The sequence below is a fragment of the Lytechinus pictus genome, chromosome 10 (assembly GCF_037042905.1).
Source record: "Lytechinus pictus isolate F3 Inbred chromosome 10, Lp3.0, whole genome shotgun sequence".
In the NCBI taxonomy this organism is placed as follows: Eukaryota; Metazoa; Echinodermata; class Echinoidea; order Temnopleuroida; family Toxopneustidae; genus Lytechinus; species Lytechinus pictus.
In genome coordinates this window covers 32,916,359-32,944,071 of record NC_087254.1, presented here as the reverse complement: position 1 = coordinate 32,944,071, position 27,713 = coordinate 32,916,359, and the positions used below count along the sequence as shown (strand labels likewise).

General features: G+C 35.6%; 1 protein-coding gene across 1 annotated transcript; it reads right to left on the bottom strand.

The window, feature by feature from the left end:
- Positions 1-960: 960 nt before the first annotated feature.
- LOC129269507 (chromosome transmission fidelity protein 18 homolog) lies at positions 961-26,259 on the bottom strand. Its single transcript, XM_064105873.1, has 23 exons — positions 25,966-26,259; positions 22,445-22,738; positions 21,388-21,725; positions 20,900-20,986; positions 20,337-20,389; positions 19,704-19,848; positions 18,579-18,749; positions 17,439-17,569; positions 16,596-16,719; positions 15,210-15,349; positions 14,713-14,806; positions 14,195-14,293; positions 13,244-13,371; positions 12,607-12,770; positions 11,839-11,891; positions 9,033-9,203; positions 8,556-8,705; positions 7,931-8,061; positions 6,474-6,558; positions 6,028-6,083; positions 5,450-5,573; positions 4,763-4,823; positions 961-4,238 (listed from the first exon to the last, which is right to left on the bottom strand). Exons 1-23 carry the CDS (start codon positions 26,051-26,053, stop codon positions 4,105-4,107), a joined length of 3,021 nt encoding a protein of 1,006 aa, XP_063961943.1. The 5' UTR covers positions 26,054-26,259; the 3' UTR covers positions 961-4,104.
- Positions 26,260-27,713: the final 1,454 nt, after the last annotated feature.

The following is a 27,713-nucleotide window of genomic DNA, read 5'->3' as shown; positions in this document are numbered from 1 at the left end:
CTTATTTGAAATAATTCAATTATCATTACAAAGGGAATTCCTGCTTATTGTGCAGTGGAATCCAAATCAGGCAAGGCATTGTTGATGTTGGCCCAAATGGGTTTTCACCCAGACCCATTAATTTGTTCTTTTCCAATAAATCAATTACCGATTCCCCACACATGTGGTATCAAATAAGACTGGAAGAGTTACTCTATCTGACACTAGTACAAGAATTATGATGTATTCTAATATGAGCATGTTAGAAAGTGTAACTTTTTTTCCTGACTCTGTATTGAAGTGAATCCATTTTTAGTAGAATAAGCCAATGTTTGCTGTTTGTTATCCTTGTTTGTTTTCTATACATTCCATATATTTCATGCAATAACTCTAAGTACCTTTACTCAATATCATATCCTAGTGCCATTTACATGACACCTAGATAGATCCTTGTCATTTGATTGGTTGTTTGATATCGTTCATTCAGCCCATTTTACAGTGACGTCATCAACCGTGCAATTTTAGATCCATTCATCGTGCAATTTTGGATCCATACGATTTTGTCCATTGCACGCGCGCACCCAGACTGCAGGCACCACTCGCGTTTGCAGCGTGCATGTTGTATGTACATTTTGCATCAAAAAATTTGATCTGAAAAGGAATCTATTTTTAGGTGTCTTATAAACCAAATAATGAATGTTTCATTCGTGCAATGGACAAAATACTTCATTCGGTGAAAGATGAAATGAATGATCCATTCATCTCTCACCTCATGAAGTATTCTGTCCATTGCACTCATAAACATTCATTATTTGTATACTATTTTTATCTGAAATAATCAATTGAAGCCAGTGTGAGATTTTGAATATTTATTGTGGAATCATAGTATATAGTGAATAAAATATATTTGAGAAAAATAAAATCATGTTTGAAAGATCATTTCATCACAAGTACATTAATGAGAAGCCATGAAGACATGAATTTGTGATTTACATATTAACTTTATGTATGATTTATTAGAAATGTTCTGTACATGTACATACAAAATGTTTAAAGAGCTCATGATAGAAAAAAATTATTAGAATTATAATATCAATATATTGACAGTGAAAAAGATTAGAGATGCTTACATTATATAAACCCAAATCTTGGTTCTTTTCTCCACAAGTGAATATACATTTTTCATTATATCCCACATAAACTATATCATGTACTGTTTGCTGATTGGTTTAAATATCATCATGTGACCAAACATATTCTCACTATTTTGCAATGTTGAAAATGAAATGCCCACTGAATCAAAAATAATATTCCGTGACGTCAATGATGGAATAGTGCACTCCTCCATCCTTGATGTCACAGATCGTTGAGATCGCGCAATCTCTCAGGCGCAGGAGCAAATCAGCGTTCTGTGAGCGTGTAGCTTCAGGAAAAGTAGGTCAGTCAGCACAGCTGGTTCAGATTTAAAAAGATGAACTACGTGTACAAAAACTAGACTATCAAGATCTGATTTTCTAATTTAATAAATGTAGGATATAAAACAAATATACCAGGCCTTTATTTCGAAAGTATAAAGGGAATTATTCATCCTTGGTTGCACTGGCAAAATAACTATTTCTCCATCACCTCAGGAGAAAAATAGTAAGCCAGTCCAACATCGGACAAATAATTCCCACTTACTCAAAGCCTGGTATGTTTGTATAATATACATGTAGTGGGATGAATATCATAATATAATAAACTGTATCAAAACATACAGGTAGTTGGATCAAATGGGAGAGATACACATCTCAACCCAGCCCCTCACATGCAAAGCAGCTGCATTTCAATGAATAATTCAATTTTTCATGATTAAACAGTTTTCATGAACATGTTTCTAACACCCTCCTCAGAAGTTTGATGTAATGTCGAAATTCCCATTAAATATGCTGTTCCTTTAACCTACATGACACCCCTTTCCCTTGAATAAAAATACTGAAAATTGATAACTAAATAATTTTTGCTTGATTTATCAGCAATTTATAGCAAGACTTCTGATTAATTTTTGGATCTAAAATTGACTTGCAATTCGGTGGATTCACAATACCGTGCGCCATCTATAGGTGGCAGCGGACAGGCCGAAATTTGCAATGCATCATGGGGAAAAAGTCAACATCTGTTGCGCACACTAATACTAAAGTGAATCATATTCAGCGCTGGCTGATGTGACTCGACTGGATATGCTGTTTACTAGGGTCCAGGAGGTGGGAGAGAAATTTGCCTGCATATTTCTTTGCGAAATTTAGGCCGTTTTTGGTGAACTCTTGCCATATGGTTTTCATTTTTGAAGCATCACAGTCATATTACACTACACAGCACTGTGCATTGCCTGCGCGTGATGTCGACCCCAAAGTTAGAAATTTGGCCTGTTCGCTGCAAATGATAGATGACGCACACTATTGTGAATCCACCGAATTGAATGCAAGTTACTTGCAACACTGCATAAGTGTATAAAGAACAAGTAGGTATTCAATGAAACAGGTATAGCCTAACGAGTGATACATGGGCTCAATTGTGATCAAATAGAATGTAGACACTGTGGCCCGTATTCTGAACTCGGGTTTAAAGTAAACCCTAGTTTAAAGTTGTATTTTAATTATGGAGAGCCAATTGGGGCACAAATTCCTAACAGTGCACATCCAATCTATTAACTCATATGACACCCAAATAGTTCATAATTGTCTGGGAATGACAAATTTAGTATTTTGATGTATTTTTCTTCATTATGAAAGCAAAACATTAAACATAAGAAATGTACAATAGAAACATAATTTTTTAATATTTGGCTCCCATAACTTTAGCACAGAGTAAGACCATGGTCTAAGTTAAACCTGACTTCAGAATACGGGCCTGTGCCAAGTGGTAACTTATCACACCTCTACATTTGAACATCCTTATAACATTTGCCTGTGTACATTACCAAAATGAATAAATAATATGGATTTATAATACAAGATGAGATACAAATGTGTTAAATCCCCACAACTTATATTAACTATGAGATTGACATTCACTGCCAAATACCATTTAGCATGTAATCAGGGTTGCCACTTAGGATTGATAAGAAAAAAATCTGAAAATCATCTAGAATGACATAAGAAAGGTGTTTTTATGGCCTAAAATAAGTTGAAATGTTCTGAATTTAGACTTTTTTCTGAGAAGTGGCATTCCTGCATTGCAATGCCCAATAAACACATTTCAAGGCATACTTTGAAGATGAAATGAATGGATAATCAGCAGTACTGCTGGTGGTGGAATAATACAGGATTATTGCATTTGTCTCTCCAAACTCCATTTGATTTTTTTTTTTTTTTTTTTTCTTTCAGAATGACACTCCTTTCATTCACGTGGGTTCTTTTTTCATTATGCCCAAGTAATGTGCTACAATTGTACAATTACATAGAGAGTATATTTATCTTACAATTGAAATCATTCATTACCAGTGATTGTTCTTACACTTTTTATTCCTCATGAGGAATATTGACAAAAGATACGAGATAGTGAACATACAAAATGTCGTAATTCAGAGCTTATGTCAGGAAAAAGAGGCTAGTTTGTGGATTTCATCATTATCATCATCATAAACAGGAGTTCTTAAATTTTCTTGATTTTCCAAACAGCAATGGAGTTGTCAGTGTAAGATCTATTACAAAAATGTTGCTTGGATTGCTTTCCCCTTCATATTCTCACCATCATAATCTTGTCTAAAACACATGGAGATTCTCAACATCTCCATCATCATCATCATCACAATGGTGTCTGAAATGAAATTCTTGAATTTTGATGAAATCTGTCTGAACAGCACTTGAAAAGCTAGCGTAAAAGCTATACCACAACTATGTCCTGGATTTCTTTTTTGACCATCGCCTTCATCATCTCCATCATCGGCATCATCATATTTGTGTCTAAAACAGTTCTTAAACTTTGATGGACTCTGAACAGCACTGGAGCAGCTAGTGTAAAAGCTGCACCAAAACAATATCTTGGATTTCTCTTTGACCAGCACTGCTTGTCCATCATTCAATTTCATAATCTTCATCATGATTTTCATTATCGTCATAATCATATCTCAAGTATACATAAGTCTCATAAGAGTTCTTGAATTTTGATGGTCTTTCGGACTGCATTGGAGTAACCTGTATTGAAGCTGTACCACAATTGTTTCCTGGTTTTCTTCTTTACTGGTTTGGCTGGTTCGGCCTTGTCACCGTTACTTGTGACTGGATAAGAAAGGAAAAGGAATTTGCAGATTAAGACCTTATTTGGAAGAACTGAAAGATTTTTTAACTATATATCTTGATGGAAGATTAATTGAATTGTATCCAAATTAATTCAACTGATTTGAAATTTTTTATATGAGAAACATTCCCCTATGAAACTTTTGAATAAAAAATGGATTACTCTTAATAATTTGGCAACAATTCTCTTCCTGCATTTTACACAGTTTAATTAAAAGAAATAAAGATAGATATAACATGAATCAAAGCTAATGACAATTTCCAACTTTATTAAAATAATGCAAATTCAAGCATCTAAATACTAATAATAAATTTTCATAGCATTACCAACTATAACTTGAATGACTGAAGTCAAACTGCTCACATACAGAAACAGAATAACAAAATGAATTAGAAAGGGGATTAAACTTTTCAAGGAATATTTTGCTAATTTTCCATGGCTGTAAAAAAAGACAAAGTACCTCTACCGTTAAAAAGACATATTTTTACTCCGAGGAAGAACTTACTTTCCATCCTTTTTGGCTCTGGTTTCTTCTCAATTATCCTTCCAAAGAAATCTCTCAATGGCTAGAATTGAAGAGAAAACATAAACCTCAATCGATAAACTGGCCATATCAGCAATGATAATAACATAATAAACACAATCATGAGTAGTCCTGTTGCACTGAATAAGTCAACCAAGGTTTATTTTATCATACTTCTATGGAGGCTCTGTTGAAAATTCATTCACCCTTGAAATTATTTGAATCCCGCAGTAAAAGTGTCAAAAAATTTAAATTTTGAAATAAAAAGTGAAAAATATAATTTTCTCAATGAGGATGCAATATACTGAAAGTGAAGATATGAAGGGTCCCAAAAGAATTTCATGTACTTGGCTCTGTTGCAAATGAATAAAAATTAAATTTTGAATGATTAATGTCCCTGGAAATAAAAATGAAAGAAAATGTGATCTATATTTCCATTCCATACTGAATCAAAATGGAAGCAAAATTTGTCACAGATGGAATTGATAAGGAAAATAATACAAATATTATAAAAAATAATACAAATGCTTAAATCACTAGATCACCATTTGTATTAAGAGGGATCTACAATTGACTATTAACAAAAGGCTCACAATATCTTTTATTTTCTAAGAAATATGACTTGAATTAGATATTTGAAAAAAAAATACAATAAAAGAGGAGTTTTACCTTTTCATCTTCTTCCTCTGCAGCTACCTTCTTAGGCTTAAGTGTCTGTTTGTGACGTGGTACTGATGATTCAACATTTGTTTTCTTAGTTTGTGCTGTGAGGTCAGGTTTAGTTGAAGATGGCCTGTGCAAAATGTACAAGAAGTATATTGTACCTAACCATCTCTGGCTATTGAATCATCTACCGCCTTTTTATTTGATCAGTTTAAATTCTTTAAATTAACTTTAGTGATACTTTTGGGGCGGCTGCATTTTATTTTTAATTCTGATCTACATAGAAATTAATGAAAATTTCTACATCAAACAAAAGGTACTGAAAGAATGTAAATTAGGCACATTTGTACAAAATTGTTACTTCTCATGTATATGCTTTAAGAGCTTTGCATCAATAGTCAATAGCCAGGCCTAAAAATGTGGTAACTTTGTCGGAAATGAAATACTAAATCATACAAGATGCAGTTTTATTACAAGAATTCAATAATGGAATAGACAGACAAGCTGGATTTTAATGTTTCCGACTTGTGATGATGTAATGTTTTTAATTATATTATTCCAAGAAGGCATAAGGGCAAACATACTTTTTTGATTTCTCAGCGTTCACTGCCGCTGCCCTTCTCATCTTCTCCAAATCAATCTATAAATGAAAAGAACATGACAGAATCAATATGATTGATTGTTGTGCAAAGCTTAACAAACATGCTGAGTGATTAATGAATGGATGGTAGACCATGACAATACCAGTCCGACTGAAGTGAAAAGCAAGCTCAGCTAAATAATTTACTACTCTATTTTCAAAGCCTGGGAGACGTACTAGATGTTATATTTCCTGTTTCCAGATTACAAAGAAGCAACAGAAGTTTTTACAGACTGCACAATATATGTATCAAGTACTGATGTACCAATTTAATCAAAACTCTGCAATATTTCATTTTCAAACAAATTGCTAATACAACAAAAACGAGGGGGAAAAACATTTTGATACAAATAAACTGCAATGTAACTTAATCTAGATCCCAGTTCTTACCTCTCTTGCTATGAGCTGCTTGGCTGCATATGTAATTTGACGAACAGGAGGAGAGTCTGAAAACCTTAACACTACTTCCAGATTACTGAAGATAAAGAATAAAGCATGACAACATTTAAAATATATATACAGTTGTGGACAATAGTTTACATACACATGGAAATTCAGTAAAATTTGTATGCTTGCCAAAATTTACTATATTTTCCGAAATATGCATACTGCCATGACAAATGCGGTATCCAATTAAAGAGCATATTAAGCTCTTTCTCATTATTGGGATGCCGCTGGGATTAAAGCATATTTAAGATGGAATTTTCTTTGAAGAAACAAAAGTAATATTCGTGCCAAATGCATTCTATTGTTTATTATATTTTCAAACATTGTTTCATAGAAATATATAAATGTCAAATCTATTATTTATATTACATTTTCTATCATGATATGTCACCACTGAACTATTAAGTTTAATCTAAAATGTTTGTGTTGAGAAGCAAGTAGCACAAATATGAAATGTGTTTGTCAAGTTTTTGTTTTTAATTTGTCTAAAATATGAAGATTTTTTGGAAAATATGACACTTAAATATATTTTTTCAGCGCCTGATGAAAAAGCAATGTGATGGAGGGGCATGACATACCCATTTGTTTGATATCAAATTTGTCATGATAGTACAAATATGTAAATTTTATGATGTTTGGCAAGAGTCAACTTTTCTTTGAATTTCCTGGGTGTATGTAAACTTCTGGCCTCAACTGTATATATGAATCATTAACTGCTAATCAAGCATCAGCAATCAAATTTCAATTCAAATAAATTACAAAATCTCTATGCCAACATTATTAAACTTTATATTGTAAGACAAAGAATATGTAGGGGGTTTTCCTGATTTATTTCATATCAATATCTTTTACAGACAAAAGAGATTCAAAACCTTCAAGAATATAGACTTTTCTCTTTTATTTACCTATATCGAGTGTTTGGGAAACAAATCAGAATAAGTTGGCAGACCTTGCCTACTCTGACCTTACATACATTGATGTCACAAAATGTCACAAACTTACCCTAAAACAATGATATTCAGAACTTTAATATTCTTTATGAACAATGATATTCATAACTTTAATATTCTTTAGGGACAATTGCAAGTCAATTTTTTATCCCAAAATCAATCACAAGTGTTGCAAGTATACAATTATACAATTTGCAGAAAATTGCTGGTCTGCCTCTCACAACAGAAAAAGTAAGTTGATTCGCTAGACGTGAAATTGATCTATCACTAGCAAATTTGCAATTGAAAGGTGCATTTGACTGCAAATATTTTTCTTTCAATACTCCTCTGTCATGTCAGTCAATATTTGTCTATATCTGAAGCAATATGATTCATCTCAACAGATTTAAGTTGGCGCACTCAACTGTACAGAATTTCCCCAGCTCAATGACCCAAGTAAAGTATACTCACGGATCTAGGTTGTAGTTGTAGGTGCCCTCTATACTTCTCTCCTGTCTGTATGTCAGGTTGTACGCTATCATGGTATCCACTAGCTCTCTCAGTTGCTTCTTCTCAGCTGCACTGAACAGCTGGGTATTGATCTACAGGAAAATAGATAGAATAGAAGGGGGAAGATGTCAAGGAATTTCTGGGGGCCCAGTTTCATAAAACTTGTTATAACACATTTGCAATAACAGTTTAGAGCTACTTAAATCGTTCATTTTGATTGGGTGAGAGTAAACTTGTTATAAAAATTGTGCACTTGTCATTATAACAATGATCTAAGAAACAGGACCCTTGCCCCGTTTCATAAAATGCAAATAATTATGGTAACTCCTCAATATGGTAACTACCATGAAAACCTTGATTGTGATTGGCTATTGAGCCTTGTTACCAGTAGTTAGCACAGTGGCAAAGTGACCATCATTATAAGTCATTTTGGTAAAAATTTATGTGTCCAGAATGATGTTAGAATTAGGATAGGGGTTAGGTTAAGGGTTTTGTTAGGGGTTGAGTTTAAGTTTGGGTCAATGTACAGATACTCTATCAGAGAACAGCACTGGACAATTGTCCACAGGGAATCCATGATACTGACCGGTCTGAAGGCAGGTTGTAGGATGATAAGAAGAGGTGGTAGAAGCTCAGTGACAGCCAGCTTCAGGTTGATTCCTTGTCTGATGCTAGGACAGATCTCAGATCTCATCGTCTCAATAAGATTCTTTATCAGCTCTGTCTTTGTCTTGATCTATGGTAGAAAGCATACAACAACAGGATTGAAAGAGTTGCTAGATTTTAAGTTCAAGTGAAGCTTTTCATGCAAAAGGGGTCCTAAGCTCCAAGTAAGATTAATAGATAACACATGAACATACAAGAGTCACACTGAATTTCGGTAGCTTTAACCTAAAGTCACACTGATATCTACCAGTGTTGTAGGACTCGAGTCCCAATTTTTAAGACTCGATCTCAGACTCAGACTGCCAGAGGGCGGTGTTCAGAAAGAGCACTGTAAACATAAACATTAATGAATTACCGCAAGATAAAAACATTTCAATAATTCACTATGCTCCCCTACCTCAAAGCCCGTGTTTGGATAGCGTATCTTGGTGTAGGCAACGCAAGCAAACAACATATGGAATGTGAGAGGCACATAGGGCAGGAATCGACCAAATATATAGTTCTGAGTCTTTGCTATCTTCGTCTGGACAATGTCAGAAAATGTCAACCAATCAGATGCCATGTTGATCTGGAAGGAAAGAAAAGAATTTGTGATTAAAGAAGTGAGTGTATCTATGAAATATCCAGAAATATATCACTTGTTTGAATATAATTTCAACTAAATTGTGCAAATAATAAACATTGAATCAGTGATGATAATACCAAAAGCATAATAATCTTTATCTAATTTACAGGTTAGTTTAATGGTTCTTTTGTAGACCACTTATCATCCATGTTTTCTCAATACATTGATAACTGGAGACTTTTGTAGTGTACCTTATGTTAAATACTTATGTTAGATAGTTAATTTCATCATTGATACTGTAGCATAATGAGTTATACCTTTAACATGTATTTCATAGTTTAATCATAGAGGGCGATATTTTAGTTGTGATATGCTTTGCGATTATTGGAGAAGTACGTGAGTTCGCTGGGAGCTGCGGTGGCGTGCGGTTGTAAGATGTAAGCTCCGAATAAATCAAGTTGAACTGTATACTGAATATCTCCCAAGTTGCTTCATTTGCATGATTTAGGGTGAGTGAGCGGGTGATTCGGTGTATTTCAGAGGAGCGAGAGAGTGTACCACGTTGCACAATAGACTTTTGTGAGCGAACCCGCCCAAAAAGAGATATAAAAGTGAGGAGAAGCGTGGACCGGGTTCTGGAGACTGCGAGACGGCAGAACGCTACCCCGACAGAGCTCGGTTACGCCACAATACACTATGTTTACGCATACATTTGTTATGTATATTATGTTATTTGTTTTAAAAGTGGAATAAATACAAATACAAAAAAAATACAAAAATCTGTGACTACAATGCAAATATTTTTTGTTTGCATGTCATCATGTAATATCACATTCAGGCAGCAAACTTCTCTCAGAACAGAAAAACCTGGATGTATCTTCAACATGGACGAGGCTGCCTTCAACTGCAAGTATAGCCCTAAGGGGAGTGAACTGTGTGTGGTCCCTCATTGACTGTGTGTTATAAATACCTAGTATTAAAATATACGTTTTCTGATATCTACTACATGTAATACTACAGAGAATAAATTTACCTATAATTGTACTAGCACAGAGAAACTGAAATGTTTTGAGAGGAAAAGAAAAGGAATTGTTTTGCTACTTGGTAACATAATTATTGCGGCATAAATGTACTGAGTAGTTAATTAGCATGTTATCATTCCAGTGGGTCTATATTACTAGACTATACTAGCAATATGGGTCAGGAAACTGGCCAGGTATGAGTAGTTGTGGACTCGAGATGACGCTTTTGGTTCGTATCTGTCGGTCAAGCCTAGGAAGCTCTCCATGGAAAGAGCCATATGTACTACCAAGCAAAGATTAGACAAATACAACAACGAAAATGGGTGCATCTTAGACTAGTATGACCAAAGAGACAAACCTCGCCTCATCTTCAATATGGACGAGACCGGGTTCAATCATGAACACAGCCCTCTCCTCCTCAAATAATGGAGAGGCAGATTTGCAAGGCCAGAGCAAAGAGCATGATCAAAGAGATACCTAACAGATACAACAAAGAATTGAAGAAGATCCTGGAGAAGTAAATCCTCAAAGACAAACCAAGGTTTATCTACAACATGGATGAGACCAGGTTCAATTGTGAGCATAGCCGTCTACAAATCACCAGTGGTGAGCAGGTGATATCATCTTGTAGATCTGCAACTACAACAGTTATCGCATGTGATAATGCAGCTGCAGCCTCCTTACACCCATACTTCATCCTTAGGGGAAGAGAGATGTCACGACTACTGTGAAGGAAAGCTATCTCTAAACTTGAGGTGAGCGACATAGGCTGGACAAATGGGGCAATATTCAGGAACTTCATCACTGACCACTTTCGACCAGCTCCTGAAAGGGATGTCAAGAAGCATTGTCTGCTCCTCTATGACGGGCATAAATCACACATCACTGTTCCCGTCATGGAGCAGGCTAGGAGGAACAGACTTACACTTTTTCTTCTGCCTCCCCACACCTCGCACTTGCTCTAACCACTTGATGTTGAATGCTTTGGGCCAATGAAGTGCCACTATAATCGGCAGTGTGCATCCTACCTGTCATCGCATCTAGGCATGGTGATTTCCAGGCATAATATCATCAGCCTCATCTCCCTCGCCTATCTCAAGTCTATGACTTTACCAATCCACAGGCAGTCTTTGCAAAGACAGGGGTTTGTTCCCTTCAATGCTTCAAAGGTAGACATCTAGGTAGCAAAGGCACTTGCACCAAATGGCATTGAAGATTAGGCCCAATTCATCATTATTCTTGATCGTGTGTCACACTTTCTCAACACAATAATTATCATGAATTCTATCATTATTTAACGACCCCTTGCTTTTGTACAAACTTTTATCAAATGCATATTGGACAACTCTGACTTGATATGTGAGGGCCACTCAGGTGTATATTATGAGATTTATCAATGGATTTTTACTTTTTATTTTATTCATTTTTTTATTTCTTAAGAATAACTTCATGACCCCAGAAGTGAACAAAAAAAATCCTTCCAAATTTAATTGTGGTTTTATGTAAATCTCAGGGTTAGTGTATGGAAATGTTCAACAAATTCATCTCCAACTTTTGTATCACCCTCATAGGCAATATCATCCAAATTTTACAAAAAGAAAGATTTTCCTACTTACAGCATCCATGTGAGGATCCTTGAATTTGACTTCAAGATAGTTCTCAAAGACACCTAGAAAACAAGAAAAAGTGGCTAATAACTATAATCTCTTTCTTGTTACACACACCAAAACATACGCTGACGGCTCCTAAGCACATTCATATTCGTGTTCACAAAAGTAAGACATAACTTTATGAATGACTTAAAAAAATATTTTATTAACAGATCATTTTTTTCCACATCTATTTCTATCAGTTAGAGTTGAAATATGATATTCTACATTTAACTTCTTGGTAATATTTGTGAAAATTGACTACAGCTATAAACAATTCAGCCACATTTTGTGGGGTGTTTCATACTGATTGCGACTGATAATCGTACTTAAAGTCCCAGTTGCAGAATATTATTCTCACTGTCACTGATCAAATCAACTCTGATAATCTTGCTCACTAAGCTGGGAATCATTGGGTTCTATTGAAATAGCTCACATTGCCATTGTTTTCCCTAACATGGTCAGCATCAAAATACTGGACAGAAAAGTCCCAATGAGTGGAGATGATGGATGAAATATATATATGGGCAAAGTGAGAATCAAGTTTGGGGTGAAAAAAAAACAAGATATTGATAATAATAACAATAATACATGTGACTATACAGCGCCAAATCCTCTCTGTAGAGTGCTCAAAGCACATAAAGAAATTAGGAAGTGCATAGAAATATTTTAAAGAACATTTTGGAAGGACTCAACAGAGATCGAATTTTTGATGTATTGGAAATGTCAACTTACCTTGCATAAGCTTCTCATGTTCGCCACATGCCTGTATGACGTGTAACATATGATGGAAGCGAGCCGTCAGAGACGTCATATCACTGTCGAGCCCCTGCATCGATTCAGAGACAGCACCTAACCTTTGACCTTGCTTCAGGTCATGAGGATTGGTGTATTGCTTCCTGTAGATATTAAAGGAAAAGACAATATGTGTTTCACAGGGATCTGTGTTTGGCCCTTTCCTGTTTTCATTTTACACTTCCATACAGAGTCCACATAAATTTTTTCATTCGCAGGATTTGCAGCTTTGTTTTATTTTTTTTAAAGCTACCAATTGTGGGCCAAAAGCTCAAATCCAAATTATCCCCAATAAGAAGTCTAAGCTGAATAAACTGAAACTGAAGGTGATAGGAGAAGAACTATGACACATTTCCCCCTATCAAGAAACATCATTACAAAAGAATCTCAATACATGCAGATAAATCTAGCAACTTTGAAGTGAATTTTGATTGTTGGTTGACATTTCACTTGCCTCTCTAGTTTTGAGACATTTACATTGAATTTTTGAGAATTCTATAGGATCAAACTTAATAATTTGGTTTGGGTTACTAAAAGACATTTTATAGTTAATGGGATCTCATAGGGTCAGACTTACTTCTTTGGTTTGGGCAATTGGAAGAGTTGTTGCCATACAGTGTATAGGCTCTTATGTTGGTCTTTCTGGCCTACATTCAGGGAATGGATTAACCCTAAAGTTACCGGCTTGCCCTGCTGCTGGAGAAACTGAGAGCAAAGAAAGAAAATTAGATGGTGTCCATTCACAAAAGTGTTCAAAGTTAAACTAAAATTTACAGCTGTGGTTCAACTTTGAAAAGCCAACTGCTTCAGCTCTGCTCTGCTTATTATTATTAGCAATAAAACTTTTTATCTCAAGCGAGATAATCCCAAGAGTGGACGTCATGGTTGCCATATATTGATTGTATTCAATGGGGCAAAAGTCACTTGTTTGGTGCCTTCATTTTTCAACATAAAAAGCTATGATTCCAACAAGGCATTACTTCATTAGATTAACTATTTATCAAAACAATTAGTAATTAATTATGCAAAAAAAATGAGACTGACAATTTTCTTGCCTTAGCAATATTATGTTTACTGAATCTTCAGGCCCCGAAAAACAAAGGTTTGTGATGGATTGGGAATATGAAAGGATGAATCTGATAGGTTCTTTAGTTATTGTTTTGAATAAAATGGACATGCAACAATGACCTTGATTGGCCAAAGATCAATAAAACAATACATTTATCTCCCCAAGACAATATTTACTCCTTTGCTTATAGATGAACTGAATGGGCAATAAACAGACCTACAGGAATTGCAGAATTTAATAATCAAAAATTTAATACATGTAGCCTAAATACTAAAGGAATAATAAGAATGGCAATTTTCGTGTGGACATTCAAATTTTCATCAAACCATAAGAACATGAAAGCTCAGAAATTACTGATTTCCTAATTTCCTTTCCTTTTGGTGTAATAAATTTGACAGGATATGAAAAATATTTTTTTTTCTCTCATTTCCATAATTTCCATTATAGAATATTGATTACTTGTAGGGTATTGAGACACGATCTGATATCATTATCAGCCTTCACACATAGAGCCATCAAAGATGTTAGATCTGTCTGAAGATGGTTGTGCTTAGAGATCTGTCAAGAGAAAGAAAAAAATCATTTTTAATCAAACTTATGTATATTAAAAAACAAGACAAGAAATAATTTTCTTCTCAAAGAATCTAACTTGTTTTGTGCAGTTAGAATAATAAGTTTGCATGGTTGTATAGTTAAGTACTTAAGAGTTGTATAGTCAAGTATTGAAGTCATTTCATTGGAGGATACAACATTACCTACATTACAACTACTAGAAGGGACTGAGAATACACAGCAAAAAGCAGTGAACAGGGCTATAAAATAGTCGACTAAAAACCAAAAATTGATATGCATTATTAAAGGGGAAGTACATTTATAAAATAGTTTTCTAAATTTTCTAGATCATTAACATTTGTTCTCAATGCTTCTTGGCTTTTATAGGAGTGCTGTTTTATAAGAAAAAAAGATTTCATACATACCGCATACATTCTCTGAGCTAATCTTGCTGCAGCCGTCGGAGGGAAGTGAGTGACATAGGCTACCTGTCGTAATTGCTTCAAGGCCGGGACGTACCTAAAGAAATATTAGGTTTGGAACAACTCATAATAAAAATATAGTGGAAATGGACAAATACTAAAAAGAAAACAAAACTCATATTCTTGTAAAATACAATCTCTTTTAGAATAAATGTTTGTGCTATTTTATTTTGCTAACTTTAAATGCGACAAAATCCACCCAAGCAACAAATGCAGAAAACAAACAGGTGTGACAATGGAAATTTCATAAAATTCTGATGTAAAATGAGATAAATAATTTCTAGTTCGCTTTTTGTCACAATTCAAAAGTCTGTTGGTGAGAACAAACTGATTGACCTTCCTGAGATCTTTCCTGTAAGTTGGTCACTGACCAAGACACAAGTGATTTTGAGCCAATTAGAGGTCTGATCAAAATTGATGAGATTCATTAAAAAACTTACACATCATTACAGATACAGATGATGGGTCGTTTGAGAGGTCCCTGGCCCTTTTTCCGTTTCTTGCCCCCTCCTCCTCCTTCTTCAGCTTTGTTTGATTCACTACCTCCTTTTATGACGGACAGCAGACAGTTTATGGCAGCCTGAAATCACATTATCATAAAGAATTTTTGTTTTTTTAATTGCCATATTTGCCTTGGTAGATACAATTTGTGATAGAAAAAGCAAAAATATTGTTGTCCAGATCGGACTTTGATGTATGGAAGCTCTCTTTCGATCCTGACTCGCAATGCCTAACCCAATCCTCTTGTCTCCCAACCTCATTAAGATATGAGTGGACTGGTACTGGGTTAGGGATCGGGAATCAGGATCCCTCTGTTAAAAGAGCTCCCATACATCAAGGTCCAATCTGGACTAGATATATTAGAGGAAACCAAAACCCAAGAAGAGAACAATCTTATTGGAAAGAGTAAAATGAGAGGAACAACAAAATTGCTGATTTTGTGGACAACTCTCCATTTGTTTTCTACACAAATTTTTCTCATTATCTTTCAAATTGCATCTTGCCTCCTTCTGAGCACATATGTCATGGGAAAATATAATTCACACCACATATGTCAAGGTCAGGAGGAGATGATGTGAAATATGTAAAATAAAGGGGAAAATCTGAAAAACTGTGTACAAAACAAATGGAGAGTTGTCCACAAAATCAGCCATTTTGAAGCACGTTTGCCAATTTGAGGATCCCGATAGAAAGTACAAGACTTTTTAAACGTCCATAACTTGCTTATTTCATAACCGATTTTGATGAAACTTGTTTTTTTAATTGTTCCTCTCGTTTTACTCTTCCAATAAGATTACTTCTCTTCTTGGATTTTGGTTACCTTTAATACAGAGCTGCCAACCTTAATCATGAAAAAAAAAAATTATTTCTTTTTATCCTTTTTCAAGCATAAAATCCAATTTTTATTTAAAATTATAAAAATCATACCAAAAATCATAATTCTCACAAGTTTTGAAAATCCTACTTCTTGGGGGAAAATCCTATTTAGTGTCACTTTCTCCTTAAAAATCCTACTAAAATAGGATAAATCTTTCTAACTGACAGTGCTGTTAATAGCTAAGCTAGTATTACCAAGGTTTGTGGAACAGCACGAATGTCATTAACAATCGATAAGGCACTTGGAATATTATTTTCAATACGTGACCATTTAACTATAGATAGCTCAAATTGAATATAGCCTTTCCAAGTGTTACCTGATGAAGCATAATGATCAAGGTCAATGAACAGATCTTCCAAGCTTTTCAAACTGGTGTTTCTTCCTAATTATTTTTATGTTTTAGAAAACATATACAAAACTAAACAAACAGAATTGATATTCATTATACCTGGGGAGAGCCATCGATCTCGTCAATGACCAAGCAGTTTGGCCTCTGATCAGGGGTCAATACAGAGGTCATCTGAATGGACGACAGTAGACGATTCTTGAAGACATCTAAGCTACGGTCATCACTGAAAATCAGACATATACAAAGTAAGAAGAGAATTAGAAATATACACTGGACTTGTCAAATCAAATCCACAGAGAAAGTACAGAAAATTATTGGGTAAATCAATCACAGATTAGCCAGGGGAAATGGTTAGGTCGTTTAGTGCATTGTCACGGAGTTTCCAAGGTTTGAGTCAAAGAATATTAGCTTGGGTCATACGTGAATTAATTGTTGATATAAACACTTTAATATATGTGGCATTTCAATCCTCCTTTCTTTATATTCATATATAATCAGTATCAATAGTATAACTCTCATTAGTAAATCCCAAATTTATCTTTAGCTCGGCGGCCTTACTGTGCACAAGCATTTCAGGGAATAAATTCCTGCCAGGTACCCATCTACCTCACCTGGGTTGAGTGCAGCATGATGTGGATCAATTTCTTGCTGAAGGCAATCATGTCATGGCTGGGATTCGAACCCATGACTGACACTGAAGATAATAGTCGAGTAGTACATCAAGAGAATAAAATATCCTTTTGAAAATAAAATATCACTTCACATCTCAATCAATAATTACTGTCTACATGGATGCTGTGGAAATGGGTTTTTTTTAACTAAATACCTCATGACCACTCATCACAAAGACATCTTAACCCATTGCCCACCAGAGCAGGATGATCCCTGTACAAAGTCTACGGGAATTCAGCAGTGAAGGGATTAAGGTAGAAAGACAATTACCTGGCATTCATTTCAATAACGTTGTAGCCAGCATGTCTTGCGATGATATGGGCCAGGGTTGTCTTGCCCAGTCCAGGTGGCCCACAGAGGAGGGCAACCTTCATCTTTGGTCTGTTCTGATCATCCAGTTCCTAATATTAACAAAAGGTACAACACTGATTTTTGTCTTTGATCATCTATTTACTATATCAGGGGGCTGTTTCATATAGCTGTTCGTAAGTTAAGAGCGACTTTAAGAACTAATGCTGAGCCCTTACGCGCTAATCCATCACCGATGAACATTCTAATGTACGGCACCATTTACAAGGATCATCAGTCGTTCTTAAAGTCTCTCTTAAATTAAAAACAGCTTTATGAAACATCCATCCGGTGGGCATTTCATAAAGCCTTTCATAAGTTACAAGTGACTACAAGAATGACTGTGATCCTTTCTTGTGTAAGTAATACACATCCCATTTCCATTGGCATTGATTTAGTTGCTAAGAAAGGATCACCTGTCATTCATGAAGTTGCTCTTAATTTACAAACAGCTTTGTGAAACACCCGTTCATAAAGTTGCTCGTAACTCATGAACATCTTAATGAAACTCCCACTAAGTAGTTGTTTCTTAAGCTGTTCGGCAGTGACAAGCAACTTTACGAGTGACAGGTGATCCTTTCTTAGGGGACAAAATCAACACCAGTGAAAATATGGTGTATATCATTTACCACAAGAAAAGTCACTCGTAACTTTATTTAATACAAACAGCTCTATGAAACACGCACCCGATGTTCAATTCAATGATAAGGTGTCCTAACTATCCTTATTTTACCCCTCCTGGTAATGCTATCTCTCATGCATGGACTGCACTGTAATGACTAGCTGCCATGAATTGACTGGAACTGGTTTACACTTGTGGACTACCTGCCAGCCTGGTAGGGAATTCCAGTTGATAAAATTTGAATAGGAAACAATTTACAAGCAAAGATTGAAACTCTGTCTTGCTTACTTCAGTGCTGTGATCCCTGACTCTCGATTCATCATCTAGTTGATGATAACAACTGGTGTGACCGTTGAGGCACTATTACCAAGATTAAAACTGAGAGAAAAGTTATCACTGATGTTAAGTTGATACGGCAGAATTTGGAAAGAGGAGCTTACCAGATCCTCTAGTTGCTGCTCAAATTTGGACTTGAATTTGTTTTGTTGAGGTCCTGGTCCTCCTCCTTTCCATTTGTCCTGCTTGTTCTTGGTCTTGTTCTGTTTCACCTCCTTACCAAAGACCACATGATCCCAAAGCTTCAACCAGAACAGTAGGTTCCGATTCACACCCTGGAATATCAAAATATGGATCAATATAATCCTGTTTTGTCTAACACCACTTTTTAGTCTGTTTCTTCTTGGCTTAATCCCACTTTGTCTCATTTCATTTGGTCTAAATCAGCTTGAGTGAACGCCTTATCTCATTTGTTCTAATACCAATTGGATCAATTCTGCTTGGCCTAATGATACTTGGTCTAGTCACACTTGGTCTAATATACATTGGCCTGATTCCACTTGGTCTAAGTTTTCTTAGTCTTAACCAATTTGGTCTAATTCTTTTTGGTCTGATCCTACACACACATGATCATCATCAACTAGGTCTTAACCTTCTTGATCTAATTCCACGTGGTATAATTCAACTTGGGCTAATCCCATTTGGTCTAATAATACTCTGTCTATAACTATTCAGTCAGATTCTCCTTAGGCTAATGACACTTGTCTAATCCCACTTGGTCTAACATAATGGTCCGATCCAGCTTGGTCTGAACCCATTTGATCTAATCCTATTGGTCTCATCCAACAGAACCACATTGTCTAATCCCATTTGGTCTAATTCTTCTTCATCTTATTCCACTTGTCTGATCCCAATACGACTAAATCAACTTTGGCTTATTATACTTGGTCCAAGTGTCATTTTAACATTATGTGAATTTTTCTTAGACTGCTATGCGAAAATTACAAAGTGCTTTTATTGAAATTGGCTGTCTTAGTACATGTTTCTTGAATTTCTGAAATATACAAATACCTTTAATATCTTAAAATAATCATAAATGGACACATTTTTTTCAACAGAAATTCCAACATTCATATGATTGCAAAGCAGTTTAAGTTGTGAGAATTATATCAACCTAAAACAGATAGATCTGTGAATGAAGTTCAAAATAATGTCTATCAAACAAACAAAAAAGCTATCTAAAATGTATGTGAAAGCAAGAATAAAGATATTTTATAAAGGTATCTTACATCATCACTAAGGAGATCAACATAGTGCTTTGGGGCATATTTGTCTACCCACAATCCTTTGTTATCCTTCCCATCACCCTCTTCTAATTGTCCTTCGGAGATCTCTCCATCGAGGTCCTCATCTTCGTATTCTCTTGCAAGCTCTCTGTGAAATAACAATGTGAACAAAATTATAAAACAATGAAAGAAGAGATGAATCATTTTTACTTTGTTTCTTTTAAACTTGAATTATATTCTAGCTATTCAATTTCAAACATCATTATTGCAATAAAATTATCTCATATCATTTAAACATATGCAATGTAAACCCATAACAGGGATGAATAAACATTGTTGATAGTAGTAATATTTGCTTCTGATGGAATAAGAGGTGTACAATACATTTCCTACCATTTTAGATTTACAATTATGATTACATTAGCTTGGATGGTGATTTTAATATCATATTTTGGATAAGGGTACTATTAACAGTAAAACATAATCTTAGATACATAGTAATATAAATGTAACTAAACAAAATCGTAATTTGACATTTCAACATCAGACTTTATGATACATTATTACATTTCCATTATCTATACTTAAAACATTTATTTTCAATTTGCAAATTTAGTTCAACAAGAAATGGCTCACCTTCTTAACTTTTCAGACACTCGAGATGACTCTTCAATAACCTTCCTCCTATTCTGTCAAAGTCAATATAATAAAACAATTATTACCATCTTCAGTTTCCCTTTGTATATCACTTCATAAAGTTATATCTGACAAGATTTAATTAGAGTCAAGGGGGGAAATGATTATTGGTCCACTGCATCAAAGATAGAAACTGCAAGATAAGAAATTTTAAACAGTAATAATAAACCACTTTATATAATCAGAGACATCTATAAGCCCTTGTTCAAATTCTAGAAAGGCACAACTTTGGGCCTTCTCTCCAAAGATAAGAAATTACGGAGGGGGCTAAAATGCCCCTAGAACCCTGGAAAAGAGTCAGATGGAGACCCTATCTAAACTCACTCCTTGAAAACAAAAGCAGACTTTTCTCAATACTGTTTCAAATGCTGATATGCAAACATAAAATTGCAATAGATTCGAGTTATAATTCAACTACATAAATTAAACAGATTAAGAAAAAATATTGCAGCACTTTTAATATTTTTTGTCAGGATTCAGTCTTTTTAATTCACTATACTCACCTCATCTTCTATTTGTCTGACGAGGTGGTCATAAGACATAGTCAAAAGACCTTTAGTGTTGCTTGATCCATATTTAGAGTCAAACTTCTGTTTCATGAATGGAAACAAAGACAAATAAAAGAAACTGTCAAGTCAGACATTACAAATACACATCTCATCATGAAAAGAAAAACACAAAATAATTTCATAAAAAACAAGGAAAGTTCTACCGTAGTAATGCTATTTCACTATCAACATTAACCAAACCCAAGGGTAAAAGGATGTGGCAAGAGCGTCAAGTTGCATTTGAATACGGATGATCAATACAAATTTGCATTTAATCAAAAGACTTGAGCTTGACTTTGGTACTTGATTTGTATTTGAATGTAAGTTAATAGTGTTTATGACTTTTTTTCTTATGTTTAAGTGCACATGAACTAAACTGCAAGCACAATACAGTCTCTACCAATCAAGATGAACAAGTGATTCTTTGACCAATGAATATTCACCTTTGTAACTTGCGTAGGATCATACTCCTCTTTCATCTTGAGAAAAACTCTCCTACCATCTACTCCAGTCACCTTCATCGATTCACCTTCTGGTTGCCTTGTAAACACTCTCAGCGACCTCTTGACATTCGACCTTTGACCTGCTCTCTCATCTCCCAGTGACCCAATAGAGGATGGAGTAAGGGGATGATCGGGACCTAACGGACCAATTCCATCTTTGTTTGGTGTAGGGGGTGGGGTGATTTCATCTTCATGAGGCTTTGATTGATCGAGTCTCTCAGAGACATTGTCAAGGAAACGATCAAGAAGAGTTTTTCTTGGTCTCTTCGGATTGGGATCTGATGGTTGAAGAAAAATGAGAAGAGGTATTGAGAGATATCAGAACAGAACAGCCTGCATCACAACAACAACAAAAATTGTAAAAAAAAACACACAAGATATAAACTTTGGGATTAAAAAACTTTGCATTTGCGAATGAAGGATATTGTAGAAAAGTATGTTACGTGAGTCTTGTACCAAAATAAATCAACATTTTATAGCTTTGATCATACAGAAAAGTAGAAATAAAATGAAAATAAAATTTGCACTTTTGCACCTGGTATCCACTTCTCAAATTGTAATTGTCACTACTACAAGTAATATTTAATTTGCATTTTCTTGAAATAAAATGTTTTTAAATGAATTCATCATCTTTCAACAGGAGGTCCCAGAAGTTAGGCTTACAATACAAGGGCCTCAAGAAATGACCCCAACCCAGACTGGATGCTCAATCAAAGCTCATATTGAATGAAATGAAACCAACCAAATTAAAATTGAATCTTTTCTAATCCCAATTCTACAATGGCCTCGGATACCAGCTCATTTTAACTGATATGGTGTGATATTAGACCTGAAAACCACTCATTTTTTACCACAACCCTTCACTTGCAATTGCAAATTTTTTTATTTTCTTACAACTCTCCAAAATGTTTTTCTTTTTTTTTGCTGTTAAAGTGAAATTTGATAACAAATAAAAACATAATAGTGCCCAGTACTGAAAAGAAAATATTTTATTTACCTTTAGCAGGGGATGGTGCATCGATCACAAGTTCATTGTCACTCTCGTCGTCGGACATGACGCCAAACATTTCATACATGTCTCTCTTCCTAGCAGTGCGATTAGTCACACCTTTGTCCCCTGTACTTTTCTGTGTGGCATCTCCGGTAGCAGAGATTGGCTGAAGTCTGCTAGATGCATCATCAAGATTCTTGGGCTGTGAAAGTGAGATGTCTTTCTTCGGGGGCTGGCTTGTCTTCTGCTTCTGGGAAACTGGTTTGGGACGAGAAGTCCATTGCTCCTGAAGATTCACATCTGCAATTGTCACAAGAGGAAACAAATTAAGCATTAGTTCTATCTTGAAAGTTCATTTAGCAAAGTGGCCAAGCTCTTAAACCGTTTCTTTTGATGGTTGAATAAGTTTTTTTTAATCTTTGCAAGTTTTTAATGCAAGCAATCAGGATTTTTATTCTTTTGCTCCAAAACACTTACCGTACCGACTTTTTGTCATTGGCAATCAAGTGCTCATGCCGCACCCCGGCTATTTTAATTTCCTTGTTATTTAACCAAAGAGACAACTAATTATTAAAATTAACAAATGAATACTAGATCTACAGCCATTTTACACTGAGTTTTATAATGCCCATGTGATGCGTATCAGCATTAGTACCTGTTTGGCCATGTTTTAATATAAGTTTGCACAGAAGAAACCAGGAGTTATACAACAGACTTAAACATACTTGGAGATACACAAGACCGATTGAGAGGTTCAAATCCAACCACAGAAGTCAGAAAAAAAGAAAAGAAAAAGAGAACAAAAACTAAAGGTGTTTTTGTCGCAGAAAGTTTTTAGTGGAGCTGGAGACATGGCATGTGCCCCCCTCTAAATAGCAAAAAAAATTGGCATGGAAATAAAATATCTCCAATAGAGAGTCTAGTTCTAACAATGTTAGGCCAGTGATACTACTAGGGGCAGGCCTAGATCTAGCGCTTTCAGAGAACAAAGTGGCATTATCATGAAATAGGGAAACGTTCACACAGCAGCGCTTTATTGGTTCCCTATCTATTTCCACCTTATTCACTCACACAAACTTAGGATGCCCGTACATATTGAGCCTTTTATTTTTCAAGTTAAACCCCAATTTAACTGACAAAAAAGGTGAGTTAGAAATGTTTACAAATACAAGAATGTAGACTAGCTAATGTGTCGTCAGACTTGCACTTTTATATGTTTACCTAACTTAACAATTAGATGACCTTACTGAGCTGAGCTGCGTTAGCCCGAAAACAGAGAATGCTGAGTGGGCTGGGGCCATATTTAGAGTTACAATAAAATCTGTATTCTGAAAACTCTTGTATCTTTTCTTGTAACTTTCACTAAGCGCTTATGACATCAGAGTTACAATCAACCGCGTAACCAGGATTTAATTTTGGAGGGGGCAGTAAGTGCACTCCCTAGGGGGTAGGGGGGAGTTTCCCCCCTCCCGCGGGGAGCGCGAAGTTTTCGATATCTCATCAAATTTAAATCAAAAGAAGGCGTCTCTTGCATATCTAGTATCCTTATCAACTCGGAAAAATTGACCTGCTATGATTAAAACAAAATTGTTTTCGAAAGAAATTATGAGCGCCCCAAAAATAGGAAAAGATTGAAGAATTTGAAATAATTCCTCTTACCGCACGAAGCATGGAAGCTTAAAAAGTTTTATAAAAATAGAGAACAGAAATGATTATGCCTACCTTGGTCACATCAGATTTGATTGTAAAAAGTGTATCCACATTAAATTTCTTTAACTCAAGTATCAAAAGAGTAGCTAGAAGACGGGTATATACAGGAAGGAAATAGGCGCTATATTCCTTCCCGCGAATATTTAAAAAAATTCTATGAAACTTTAACCTGTTCTAAATTTGATATTTCTTAGATTATATATAACTCGATTAAGAAGAAAAACGAGCTCAAATGCGAGGGATGATGCAAGCTAGAAGAGGGACTTTTCCTTTCCCATGCTCGCGAAGCGTGGAAACCTCTGTGATTTATTTTGGGAAAGAAATTGTGTAATTTTGCTCATATTAAGCATTTCCTTTTGATTAAGAAACTTCAGAGATATTTCAAATCAATGGCACAAAACAGGACATGGATATTCAGCGATATAGAATAAAGTATAATACTGTACATACTTTTGCATATAGCACGGCAAGAATTTAATGCCTCCCATTTTAACAAGATACTTTGCCAAAAATTACTTGCTGAAAAGCGGAAGAGATAGCATTTGGGGACTCGGGGAGTGACGGTAATGTTTACCCGCTCCAAACAGAAGAGCCAAACTTTTGTGTCAAAGCAATATTTGAAAAAATACTTGTCATGATCTTACACCCATGTATACTTTATAATTTCTGGCAAGAATATACCATTCCCATAGCCGGGAAGGGGAAAAACAGAGTAGAAAAAAGGTGTGGGAAACAAAATGGAATGGCAATTTTGATATTTTTCCCACGCGGAGCGCGGAAGCAAAATTTTGTATGAAGAGAGAAGAACGTCTCGTTTAGGTTCTTATTCTTTTAAGCAAAAAAAAGAAGGGAAAAGACAACAAAGCTATACCTTTCTTCCCTTTTCTCCTTTCGCTTTTTTCTTTTTCTCCTTTTTTTTCTTTTTGGGAGCGTTTTTTTTTGGGGGGGGGCGACTGCCCCCACCGGCTACGCGTCTGGTTACAATGATGCGTAAAGTTAAAAACGAAGCATATATCTCTGTGCGCAAGATAAAATATCGAGATATAACTAAGGTATCGGTATTCTGAAAATTCTCTTATCTTTGCGTTCTGTTAACTTCCTTGCAAAATACAAGAAAATTTACAAGAGGTAGCTGGGGCTAATTGTAACTTAATGTTGAATGCGATATTTCTCGGTCAACAATATTAATTTCGTGCTGCATCCCACAAGAACATCATGTTTTACAAAATGAAAAGGAAACATTCCAAAGACGTTTTAACAAGTCAATGGATTGGTAGACTTTTCAGCAATTGAAAATTGGCATTCGAGATGATGAATCTTTTCAGAGAAAATATGACTGTCTCTGAAAAAAGCCACGTTTTTAGCACAACTACAAGAATAAGCGTCGGTGGCGCAAAGGAAATTACGCCACAAAGGAAATTACGCCGCATGTCAACAATGCACCTTATTATTTTTTTAAAGGGACACTTCTATTTGTTGACCGAAACGTGTGAAAAGTTTAATGATTGGTTGATGATTACACTTGACTTACACATTACAGATTAGGCGTGTCAGAGTCAGAGATAAAATAGGGGACGTACAATTGAATTGTCAGAATACCAATTTAAGATTTTAGCGAGCTGTTATGGTTAACTGGCTGAGTTACAAGAAAAGTTACCACCCCAGGGAATTCAAAGATAATTTGTTATACCGGTAAAATATAAAAAAATTGTCTTTGGCAAAGTCTGGATTTTGCTTGAGTTGAGTGTTGTTTTTTTGTTTTTTTTTTACTTTTATTAGTCTAGATTTTATCTTGTTCCTTACAGTGATCACAGTACCTTCTTCGATGTCTCGCAATGCATCTAATTCGTCAGCAAAAAGATCCTCAAAGTCATCATGAAATTCTGCTTCGAGAGCGGGGTCCATTTTTCCTCCTTTGCATTTAGTTTACTGTCCGCCCGTTCCGCTAAATCAACTCAATTTCAGCGACCGATGCGTGAAGTTCAGGCCGATCGACACGGGCAAGCGAGAACTCTGGTCCCGCTGACTCGACTGGCGCTGGCGGTGGTATATATGTAGGGATTCACGTATCCTCCGAATTTCCCGCGCTGCGTCTGAGCTGAACGCGCGAGAACGCGCGATACGTAATGCACGAAATACGAGTATTCGGAAACCTTGACATTCGCACCTGAGCTGAATTAATAAAACAAAAATATTCAGATATTGGGAGTTTGAAAAAACAACACTCCATCACTTTTAGTCATGGGCGGAAATCCCAGGGGGGACAGGGGGGACGTGTCCCCCCTACTCAAAATAGTAGGGGGGACACAATATCAAATGTCCCCCCTACTATTTTTTGTCTTTTATGATGGTAAGAAATACATCATTCTAAATCGAAATAAAACAGTGTATTTTGGGACGAGAGGACCGTACTTTTGGGATGATAACTTTTTTTTTGCTTATCAAATTTTCCCACCCCTTGTCCCCATAGGCGGATCCAGGGAGCCGAGGCCCCCCCCCCCCCCTATTGGCGGAGCAAAAAAAGAATAAAAGGGAAAGAAAGAAGGACAAAGGAAAAAAGGAGGGAAAAGAGAGGAGAGGGGAGAAGAGAAGGACGACGAGTGCATAAAATAAGATGAGGGGAAGACTTGGAAAATAAAAAGAATCTTTTGTGCCACTATATAAAATTTTCGCTCGCGCTTCGCGCTCGCATTGCCTGTTAGGTGATTTACATATCTTGTTCAATATGGAGCTCAAATATCAACTTTGGGAGTCAATATACAAAACATATTTCACCTCGGAAATCGAACTTTCATTATTTTGTGTGATTTACAAATTGATTTTTTTAAAGTGCTCTGTTAAAATGTCAGTTTTATGGTCTGAATAATTTTATCAATATTTGCTGCTTGCGCTACGTGCTCGCAAATTTTGATTTATCAGGTACCACTAGCGTACCTACGGAGGGGGGCAGGGGGGGCACTCTGCCCCCCCTGACGAGTCAAAACCCATGCAAAAACGTATCTTTGCCCCCCCTGACGGGCTTGAAAAACCTTTTTTGCCCCCCCCTGACGAGCTTTAAGACCTTCAATGCCCCCCTGACGAGCTTGAAGAAGACTTTTTTTTTTTTTTTTTTTTTTTTTTTTTTTTTTTTTGCTTATCAATTTTTTGGCGGACGGTTTCCCCCCCCCCCCCTGTGGAAAATCCTAGGTACGCCACTGTCTTTTTAGCTCGCGATTTGCGCTCGCATTAATAGTTAAAAATATATTTACAAATGCATCCTATTCATGATTACAAAAGTGAAATGTCCAGTTTTTATGCCATAATATCATCAGATTTCGCGCCCTCATTAGGCATTAATAAATATGATATCAATTTAATAATTAAATTGTCCCTTTTGTTTCATCTCGCGCTTAGCAAGAGGAATAGGAAGATAGTCATCATTTTCATGACATGTCGTAAGGATGTCCCGGTCCTATGGCAAAACTCAAAGTAATAATAATGAAAATTTTAGCTCTTTTTTTAAAGTGCGATCCATATCCACCTTACAATTTTCCTACAAAGTGCTTGAAATATAAAGTTCAGAGCG

Coding starts and splice junctions, on each gene's coding strand:
- LOC129269507 (XM_064105873.1), bottom strand. CDS start 26,053: ATGGACCCCGCTCTCGAAGCAGAATTTCATGATGACTTTGAGGATCTT. Junction 20,390..20,899: donor TCAGACAAATAGAAGATGAG/GTGAGTATAGTG, acceptor TGACTTTGACAG/AATAGGAGGAAGGTTATTGA. Junction 18,750..19,703: donor TTGATCTCCTTAGTGATGAT/GTAAGATACCTT, acceptor TTGATATTCCAG/GGTGTGAATCGGAACCTACT.